This window comes from Echinops telfairi, unplaced genomic scaffold (assembly GCF_000313985.2).
Source record: "Echinops telfairi isolate 266 unplaced genomic scaffold, ASM31398v2 ScPeMD7_1713;HRSCAF=2227, whole genome shotgun sequence".
NCBI lineage: Eukaryota > Metazoa > Chordata > Mammalia > Afrosoricida > Tenrecidae > Echinops > Echinops telfairi.
In genome coordinates, this window is record NW_022105611.1 from 18033156 (window position 1) to 18044484 (window position 11329).

General features: G+C 44.5%; 1 protein-coding gene across 1 annotated transcript in view; it reads right to left on the minus strand.

Annotated features, from left to right (window-relative positions):
* Positions 1–10098, minus strand: part of DGAT2 (diacylglycerol O-acyltransferase 2) — an 83378-nt gene extending 73280 nt beyond the window's left edge. The window contains exon 1 of the mRNA XM_045293088.1: positions 10092–10098. Coding sequence (XP_045149023.1) covers positions 10092–10098 — 7 coding nt within the window. The remainder of the gene's footprint in view (positions 1–10091) is intronic.
* Between the last annotated feature and the right edge of the window lie 1231 nt (positions 10099–11329).

The following is an 11329-nucleotide window of genomic DNA, read 5'->3' on the forward strand; positions in this document are numbered from 1 at the left end:
TGTGCTTTACACAATTGATGTATGTATGGATTGTGATAAGAGTTGTATGAGCCCTCAATAAAATGATTTAAAAAAATAAATAAAAACAACAGCAACAACAAAGAAAATGATGATGGCAACATATATATAAATATGCTTGACAGTGCATGGATGGATGGATGGTGATAAGAGTTGTATGAGCCCCCAATAAAATGATTTTTTAAAATAATAAAATAAAATCAGACAGCCTGGGTAGGTGACCCAATTTGATCCCATCTCATCTCATCTCAGCCCAGCCCAGCCCAGCCTAGGTTTGTGACCTTTGTAGTTAGTTATGTGCCCTCAAGTGGTCAAGTCGATTTTCAACCTACAGTCACCTAATGTGACAGAGTACAAGTGTCCCATAGGGTTTTCTAGGGTGGTAGTATAGAGGCTAAGTGCTCATTTGCTAATTAAAAGGTTGGTAGTTCAAATCCACCAGCTGCTCTAGGTGAGAAAGATATGGCAGTCGGCTTCCCTAAGGGTTATAGCATAAGAAACTCTATGGGGCAGTTCTACTCTGTGCTCTAGGGATGGATGCTGTGAATTGACTCCATAGCGTGGGTCTTTTGTTCCCCCACCCCAACAGTTTTATTGCCTTATGGCATCCACACATCATACAGCTCAGTAGTTCAATCCAAAGCACAGGAGTTGTGTCAAGTCCCCAAGTTATGTCAAGACTAAGAAATACAACACAGGGCTGGTATATAACAAGAGCATCACCCCAGGCATTCTTCTTATCAACCCATGGTGTCTTCTCTAGCCCTGTCTACTTCTGGTTCATTCATTCCAATAGAGTGCCTGCCATGACCCACTGAAGTGGATTTAAGACTTGGATTTGTTCTCTCAACTGCTGTGCTTCCAAGTGCATCATTGCTGGTATTCTGCAGGTGGGGAACATGGAGTCGCTCAGGGCATCAGTGGAATCCAGGGCTATGGATTCCCTGAGCACCGTTTTGTTTCCACCACACAGGGACTTTTGTCAGCTTCCTTTGAAGCACTGTGGTTAGGGGTGCTGGCAGAGGAATTCCTTTATGTGGAAGTTTACAGGGCAAAGTAGTTTTTCATTCAACAATCCATACCCATTTTGTTTCATGGCCTTCATTGCAACCCCCTCAACTTATAGCATGCTTTCCACTTCCTCTTTGGGCTCTCTCTTGTCTTTCGTTGTTGGTCCCTGCCCCTTTCAGCCTCCTGAGCATTGTGTTTGGACAATGCTGTCCTTTGGTCTCTAATGTTGGTGGTTCTGAGCAGCACATTCCACAGGGTGCTATTGGACACCCCTCAGGTGGCAGAGGAATTCTTGGTATGTCAACCGCCATCTTGAAAGTATTCTCTTTCCCTGCTTTCTGACCCCAAGTGCTTCATTTTTCAAGGAGAGATGAGGGTTGGAAGGGACACCCCCCCAGGGTGGGTCCACACAGACTCAAGCAGCCATCCTAACCCAGGGTGACCCAGAGACCCTTAGGCCTGCAGCAGGGGTAGTGGTAAAGTGGGGTTAGGGCCTGGCAAGGCTTGACTCTCCTGCACTTTCTTATGCACAGGTCACACACTCAAACACACAGGGTCCCCAAGAACATCCTGCTGGGCATATGAATGAGGGAACGCACACAGGCTCATGTACAAGTATATATATGCTACCACGCAGCTCATATACATGTTCTTGCATTGACATGCACACCTGCTCACATATACACATACTTCTGAGCTCCTGCCAGACACACAGCCAGGGGAGGGAAGAATCATGGGGTGGTCAAGCCCGTCACGTACTTGGTTCAAATCCCCCCAGAGGTGCCTCCGAAGAAAGGCCTGTGATCTGCTTCTGAAAAAAAAAAAATCAGTTCCTGAAGAGCAACCTTAAGGGCCACTGATACAAAAGGTTATCTCAGATACACATGGGTCACCCTGAGTCGGAATCCTCCCCCACACCCCTCTCTCTTTTTCACAGGGGAGGGAGGGTGGGTAGGTAGAGGTCCTCGCCAGTGGGTTGTCACCCACTGCAGTAACTCATGATGCCAACACCACCTGACACATTCACCAGCCATGGACCTCTTTCTGTATCAGACTGCAGAACCCTTAGTAATGCTTGTACATCTTAATCATAGGTTAGTATGTGATGCAGTTGTAAATTGCTGAAACATAACGCTTTTTAGATTAATGAGCACTAACATTAAAATTGCTTTATAAACTCTACACTGAATCTCAACATTATTAGTAATTGAGCAAAAGTCTTTCCAAATGTTTTTCTCCTTTTTCTTTAATTACTGTTTCATTCTCAGAAGTTATTGATATGCTCATCAATGGATGAGTGGATAAACATACATAGCGCATACACAGACACACAATGGAATACCATGCAGTGCTAAAGAATAATAATGAGTCTGTGAAGCACCTCATACTATGAGGCGAAAAGGACTCATGGGCCATAGCTGACCTCCTCTGGCTACACCAGGAAGATGGAGAATTCACTTGCACCCAGTTGCCATAAGGCAGAGGTCAGACATGCTTCTGCCCCTGACCCTTTTACCCTATTTGACCCCAACTCTTCCTCCCAGGATACTTTTCTTCTCTGCTGGGTTTGATAATCCATTGCGATGGCCACACGGAATTCATAGACAACTCTCAAGATTATGGAGGATAATTGGGGAAGTTAACAGGTTCCCCCAAGCCAGGATTAGAAAACATGGAGGAAGGACTGGAACACTCGGTTGGGCTGAAAACTGAAGCACTCTGGGAGGGGAGGGGGCAGATAACTACTATCTCAGCATGTAGACTTTGAAGTCATTGGACTCGGGGGAAAACATCTTGTTTTCGAGGTTGCCCAAGAATATTCCCTTTGCTATGTACGACATGTACTAGTTTTGCAGGCATAGCTCTGCCTTAGTGAATAGTGAATGCGATTGGATTTTTTTGGCCTGTGGCTAACCCCCATTGTTTTCTTAAGCAGTGTTCAGTCACTTAAGTTCACTTCAGGAACCTGTATAAGTGAGCATGTCATGTACCTTAATCTAATAAGGCTTCCTATACATGTGCATATTCCTTTTCACCCTTGTAATTAAATTCCCTTAGCCAGATTAAGGTTTTGTTAATAGAAGTGCCAGATGCCCCTGTAAGCTACTGATATATGTAAACATTAATATATAAGTGGATTTTGTGCTCACATTTAGCTGTAGCCCTAATCTAAAAATAATTTATTCATTTAAAAAAATTAACAAATCATTTTATTGGGGACTTTTACAGCTCTTATAACAATCGTATCAAGCTCATTTGTACATATGTTGCCTTCATCATTTTCAAAACACGTGCTTTCTACTTGAGCCCTTGGTATTAGCTCCTCTTTTTTCCTTCCTTCCCTTCACCCTTCCACCCTCATCGGCTCCTGCTAAATTACAAATTATTATTATTTTCATATCTTATACTGTCCATTGTCTCTCTTCACCAACGTTTCTGTTGTTTGTCCCCCTGGAGGGGGGAGGTTATATGTCAATCATAGTAAACGGTTCCCCATTTCTCCCCCTTCTCCCCCCACTTCCCCCTACCCTCATGGTATCGCTACTCCCATTATTATTCCTGAGGGTGCTATCTGTCCTGAATTTCATGTGTCAAGAGCTGTTATCTGCATCAGTGTACATGCTCTGGTCTAGCCGGATTTGTAAAGTGGAACTGTGGTCATGATAGTGGGTGGGTGGGGCAGTGTAGGAAGCATGAAAGAACTAGAGGAATGTTGTTCGTTCCATCAGTGCTATGCTGCACCCTGGATGACTTGTCCTTCTGTGAGGGAATGTTCAGTTGTCAACAGATTGGCTTTGGGTCTCCTCTCCGATTTATTCTTATGATATGGTCCTGCTCGATACTCGCCCTCACGAGATGAACACTGAAGATATAGGTGCTAGAGCAGTGGTTTTCCACCTTCCTCATGCCATGACCCTTTAATACAGCTCCTCATGTGGTGGTGACCCCCAACCATAAAATTATTTTCATTGCCACTTCATAATTGTAATGTTTTTAACTGTTATGAATTGGGCGACCCCTGTGAAAGGGTCATTCCACACACACACCCCCCAAAGGGGTTGCAACACACAGATTGAGAACCACTGTGCAAGAGCAAAATGTGTTTAAAAAAATCATCTGGTGCCCTGATATCAGGAAGACTAGAGACTGAGATCTTAAGGACGTGTCTTAAACAAGCAGCATCTAAGTGAGCTCAGTTCACGTGGAGGAAGCGTGTCAGTCCATGTGATTTTGAATGGTAAAGCCCAAGATTAGAGGCGCGAGTGGTATTAGAGCTTAAATTCTGAACACATGGTTTTCAGAAAACTAAGAATAACAGTGAAAGCCCATAATACATTTGCAGAGTTCCCAGGTGGATTCAGCCTCTATTGAATCCCCTCAGACCATTAAACACGCATGTCAATAGTCTTGTCCGCAGACAGGGTGAATTGGAAAGTGGACTAGTGCAGATACAGTTTGGTTTAAATTGAGTATCTTACCATTGGTTTTCCCTTTGGCCCATTTAAAATGTGTTCTAGTTTTTATTAGTTTCTACTTTCTTTTGGAATGAGATTTGTCTGTGTTTTATTTTATTGTTGTTGCTCCTCCCTGACCCCATATTGTGTGGTTTTCTTTATATGAAATTCAGAATAGCTAGACCTATAGAGATAGCAACTATGTCAATGGTTCCTTAGGGTTATGACCAGGGAAGTTGTGGGACAGGCGATGCTAATGACAATGGAGAGAGGATGAAGAGAATGTTCCAGAATTGATTGTAGCAATGATTGCACAACCCCCCCCCTTTTTTTAAACCGCTTCTTGTTTGGAATGTATTTAGTAATTTAAAAAATTATTTTATTGAGGGTTCTTTACAGCTCTTATAACATTCCATACATAAATTGTCTCAAATATATCTGTACATATGTTGCCATCATCATTTTCTAAACATTTACTTTCTATTTGAGCCCTTGGTATCAGCTCCTCTTTTTTCCCTCCCTCCCCCACTGCACAACTCTTTTTGATGTGTGTGTGTATGTTTTAAACAGCTCTGTTGGTACATAGCCACGTATCAAACAAGTCAATAGTTCACTCATATCAGGAAGCATTATATACCTTTTTGATGTTTTTGAACCATTGATTTATATGGCAGGTGGACATATTTCAGTAAAATGGTTAAAAATTAAGTTGAACTGAGTTGAAAAACAACCACAGGAAAGATATAGTCATTGCTCCCCAGCAGTGCCACTCCTCAGCCAGCAGCCAAATCTCTCTCTGGCCCTCACTCTCTCAGCTATGTGGTCCTTTGGGCTCTGCCTCTGTGGGTCAGGAAGCCCACCTGCCATTCCATCACACTGTCTCTTGGTCTCAGCGGCGGCACGACCCCTCTGCTCTGTCTTGGCATGGCTCCTTTGCTCTGTCCCATGGTCTCCCAGGCTGCAGCCTCTGATCCTCTGGTCTTAGCCTTCACCACTTTAAGCAGGGAATCTCGAACATGAGGAGCAATTGTGGCTCTTCTTCCTTGATGGTCCCAGGCATTCTTTCTGTGCCTGGTTCCAAGAGAGCTTTCTTATGGCCAGAGAGATGGCAACGACACTGACCAATGCCCTCTATTCATGTTGCACTAGCCCTATTTGCGTAGACCCAGCCAATCGTTTGTTTGGAGTTAGAGTCATGGATCAAAGAGCCATATTATGAAATTTCACTTCACTGCACATAGATAAACCTAGAGGACATTATGCTGCGTGAAATGTGCCAGTCACAGAAAAGTACAAATATTATATGAGACCGCTATTATAAAAATTCCAAAAAAGGCTTTCACACAGAAAGAAGCATTCTTTGCTGGTCACCAAGGATGAAACTGACTGGAGGGTAGACGCATTAACTTGGGGGAAGGAGGAAGTAGTATACCCGAAGGAGAAAGCCAACACAAAATTACGGAGGCAAAAAAAGATGCTAGGAAATGCATAAGAGCTGAAGGCATCAGAGGTCAATATGACAAATGCAATCCTACAGTAACAATAATAATTATCGGTGAATATGTAGGTATATAAATACATAGACACACAAGCTGAACAAATATGGAAGGTGAACAGGACTAGACCTACAAATACATATAAGTTTGACAAATATATATATATAGGTTTGACAGAGGAGATATATATATATATATGTGTGTGTGTATATATATAAAATTTTTGACAGAGGATATTGTTATATGTGTTACAAATATACCTGTGAATACAGGTAGAGCATACAGGAAACAACGTTATGAGAACTTCTTAGCAAGACCTTGAGAGGATAAATTGCTCAATCTAGGAATTCATCAAGGTCAATTGACACAGCATAGTTCACACACATACAAAAATATGCATCCTACTTTGGTGTGAAGACACTGAGATCTTAAAATCTTATGGGCAGTCATCTCTAAGGTACAACTATTGGTCTCTTCTCCTCCAGAGCAAAGGAGAATAAAGAAAATCAAAGATGCCTGCAAGCAACTAGTCCAAAGGACTGATGGGCCATGCAGACCTCATCCTCTGTGACATTGAGACCAAAAGAGCTGGAACAGCAAATCCGTGACTCAGGAATGACCAGGGCACTCTTGGAGAACATGAGAGAGGAAAAATGTACTAGCCAGTGACCCAGAGGAGCTAGCCTTCTGGAAGAGCTGGGGCCCGAATGGCAGTGAGCATAGCACTTATACTTTAGCTGCACAAGCAAGGTCACAGACTTGGAATCGGCGAGGATTTGGGTGCATTCCGGGAATGAGGAAGTCCATGGGGTAAGGCAGTGTGTTGGGTTTATTTTCCAACTGTTAAAATTCCCTATTAGGATTTTCCTTGCAAGTATTTTGATGCATGGAAGCTGGGCTTATGTAAAATGTTCTTATTGTTATAATTAACTATAGGAATCCCTTTCCTAAGTAAATAAATTTCTGTTGAAGCATGGTACAAACATTTTTTAGACCATTTTACTGGGGGCTTGTACAACTCCTATCGTAATCCATCCATCCATGTGTCAGGCACATTTGTACATCTGTTGCCATCATCATTCTCGGTACAAACATTTTATAGATGGTCATTTTTGTCTCACCCCCTCCGGCAGTGTCACCCAGTGTGGTCTGCACTGGTCACTGACAATTTACCTTCGGCCGGCTGGCCCAGATCATGCAGTCCCAGAGCCCTGGCTCATGTTTGTCTGGGGTTGCCTGTGGAGGATTGATAAATGTGTCTGGAATCTCGGCTGTGACACCTCTCCCTGCGAGAATCCATGCTCACCTTTGACCCAAGCTGTAGACTTTGTACAGCCCCCAGTTTATGGCAGAGGAGTCCAAGTCCAGGGGAGAAAAGAGCCAGGACAAGCACTTGGCTATCCTGGAAGTCGGCCCCTGCTCTGTCTGCTCTTTCCCCACATGGCAGGAGCCAACAGGACCCTGGCCATTTGGAGGGTCGTGGAGCAACATCAGTCTGTCTAACTAAAAGCAAAAGGGCTTATTGAGAAATGGAGTGATTTTTGACTCAGTAGAACAGAGGAACCAGGCAGTCACAACGGGCTTCACCAGGCAGAGCCTGCGCCCAAACCAAACCTGCCATCATGGAGTTCATGCCAACTCATAGCCACCCTACAGAGGGTTTCCTTTAGGGGCCAGAGAGTTTCATCTTGCTCCTTTAGAGCAGCTGGTGGATGTGAGCCACCAATTTTGTTGGTCAGTACACCTATCCAACAACCGTCAGAGGCGACTCGGCATAAATATTAAAATACCTGGAATTTAGAGTCAAAAAGAATGGCAGTCACATAGTTTCATATATAATAGTGTGGGTGTGGTATTCGACCTGTCAATCATAAGGAGGGCCCCGGGAACCTCCCTCTCTCTCTGCCTTCGCCTTCTTGTTGAGGAACGGAGCTGAGACCTGCATGAGCCCTGTGATGCGGCCACCACCATTGGATCCACACAACGCTGCACCCATAGGCCTGTGATCTTCCTGCACTCTGCATTGTTGCATGTGGCTTTGTGAGTCTGAAGAGGGATTTATGGACTAGTATCGGACTTATAGTCTGGATCTGGACTGGGCAGGGATGTTTGCCTGCCATATAAAGCTTCTTGATATAAAGCTCTTTCTTACACATACACAAGTGTCTCTGAATTTGTTTCTCTAGTCAACCTGGCCTAACACAAAACATATTCTGATTGGCTAGCTAAAGTAAGTTCTTCCTGTGCTCTCTCCATCATGAAGACAGGCAAATTCATAATCATTAGTCTATTTTCTTCTTGAGGATAAGCAGTCCGTCCTTTATTTCCTCATCCGCAACCATGGTGCTAGAAAGGGAAGCCAAGCCTAGGCCAAAATGGAGTCAAGAGTCATAGCTGTATCAGCCACTTGAGTTATGCCAGCTACTCCAGATTTTGAAGGGGCTCTGACACAGGACTCAAGGGACATCCATGCAAACTCTGACTGGCCTCTCCCTGCTCAAGGGGCTTCCAGTCTGGCGGAGGTCACAGGCATTCACAAAGTGAGCAGCGCTGGGCTGGAAGACAGCAGGGAGCTGTGGAAGCCCGGTGGAGGGACCGAGCAGCCTGGCATGAGATGGGGGTCAGAGAAGGTTTTCCTCAAGATCTGAAATGTCTGTCCAAGAGAAAGAGGTGTTCATCTTGGGTAGTAGGTGAAAGGCATTTCAGGCCAAGAGGACAGTTTGTACAAAACACTGGAGGGAAGGTGACACGAAACACCTTGGGGAACTTGTTTGGTGTGTCTGCAGGGCAGGGAAAGGCTGGGAAGAAAGGCAGGAGTCAGGTTGCCAGGACTGGAGGCCAGCTCAGACACAGCAGATCTGGAGGCATGAGAAGCCATGGGGCAATTTGAGCCAGGGGAAATGACAGAATCAGACCTGCCTTTCAGATGGGTCTTCTTTCTGGCTGCAGACTGGAGGTGGTTTGGAGGATGGATTAGGACAGATTTGAGATGGAATACATGGTGCCTGATTAACTGGAACAGGAAATGACAACAGATATAAATTATTTTTTAAACCATAAATGTGTGTGTGAGAGAGAGAGAGGAAAGAGAGAGAGCGAGAGCGAGAGCGCATGCCCTGGTGGCTTAGTGGCTATGCAGTGGGCTGCTCACCATAATTCCAAACTAGCAGCCATTCCACATGGGAAAGATGAGGCTCCCTACTCCTGTAAAGCTACAGCCTCTAGTTCTGTCCTGTCCTATGGGGTTGCCCAATGGCAGTGAGTTTTCGTTGTTGTTTTTTAGGGGGATTGTTTCTGTTAAGAGTTTATGTCCACCTGCACTTGTGTAGGGGTGAAGTTCAACCTGTCAAATCAGGTCAGAGCCTCATGATGCCTCCTGGGAAGTGTGGCCTTTTTATAAGAGAGACACTGGTCTCCCCTCCCCTCTCTCTCTTGACCTTTGCCTTTGTCCTTGATGGGACTCCGTGTCTGCCATCCAAGGGTGGCCCCATGTGGACCACCAACCCTGGGAGCTAAGATGGGAGCCGTTGGCACTCTGCCATGTTCCCATCAACCTTGGATCCCTGTGACTGCATCCAGCAGCCTGCTTCCCACTTCCACTTTCTGCATAATCAGCCTGCAGCTATGTGAATCTGGAGAGGCCTCTTAGTACCATTGGACCATGGACCGGGCTGGGATGCCTTCGTGATCCAAACCTACTTGAGATAACAAAGTTCTGTCTTATACCTATACGAGTGCCACTGTCTGTGTTTCTCTAGACAACCCAACCTAACACAGGGATTAATTACAGATGTAAAGACTTTGCAGACCAAAGGATTGCATATAGGTATTTATATAATAAAAGGGGAAAACAGACAAATTTCAAAATACTGAATATCGCTTTTTGCAATACAGGAAGATTGATGAGACACAGAATTTGTGGGAGGGGAAGACATTCACTTTATTTGGGTTTAAAGTTAGTGTTCCGCATCCTCAAAGCAATGGTAAATGTTTATAAAAATGGTTCTTTGTTCAGGCAGTACAAACATTGACTGGAGTTTGTTGACTCTGGTCTAGACTCATGGGATTCCGGTGGAAGCCAGCAAAGGAGCCACTCCTCAGGGGCGCATACCAGCCATAGTGCCCGGCCCTGCACCATCATTACCACTAGCATCTGCTAAGTACACTCTTGCTACCGGGAGGGGTTGCAATCCATCTGCTAGTAGAAATATAAACATAACCCTTTCTAGCCCAGGTAGAGATAGTGACTTGCTTGTTGCCACACTGCTAGGTGCCAACAGAGCTGGGATTTGAACCCAGATCTCTGATCTCTCGGCTCTGTGTTCTTTGGCCTGTATCATCATGCCTTCACCAAGACCCCAGCATCAGTTAGATATTCTTCAGGCCTCTCCCTCCTAGCTACAGATCAGCTACCTTCATTTACATATATTTGCATATGCAACCTCTAGGGGAAGAATTTGAGCCTCAGAGAAGATGAATAACTTGCTTGGCATCTCTCATAAAAATGAGCTAAAGGTTCCTCTCTCCCATGAAATTCAGAATCTAATTCCTGGAACCTGTGAATGTTATCTTCTATGGCAAAAATAAAGGGGTCTTTGCTGTTGGGTTTAAGTTAAAATGGGAAGATGAATTTGGATTGTCCAGATTGGCTTAAAATGCAGTCACATGTATCCTTGTATAAGTGGGAAGCAGAGGGAGGTTTTGCTTGACAGGCATCAGAGATATGCCAAAGGAAGCAGGGAAGAAGATGCTGTGCTTCTGGCTTTAAAGGAAGAGGGCGGAATGGATGAAACTGGCACTGAGTCAACTCCAACCCATAACAGCCCTAGGGGGTAAAGTAGACCTGCCCGTGGGGGCTGCTGAGACTCTCAATCTCACCAGGAGTAGAAAGCCTGTGATTTGGGCTGAGTGGGTATGACTTTGGATGACTTTACTCATGCAGAACCTGTATGTAGATCAAGAGGCAGTTGTTGGAATAGAAAGAGGGCCTACTGCATGGTTTAAAATCAGGAAAGGTGTATGTGTCAGGGTTGTATTCCCTCACCATATGTGTTCAATCTGTGTGCTGAGCAAATCATCAGAGAAACGGCTTATATGAAGAAGAAGGTGGTATCAGGATTGGAGGAAGGCTTATTAATAACCTTGATCTATACGTGACACACTTTGCCTGCTGAAAGTGAGGAGGACTTGAAGCACTTTCTGATGTACATCAAGAATTGTAGCTTTCAGTAAGGGTTACAACTTAATGTAAAGAAAACCAAAATCCTCACAACTGGACCAATAGGTAACATTATGATAAATGGAGAAAAGATTGAAGTTGTCAAGGTTTGTCTTGCTTGGATCCACAAT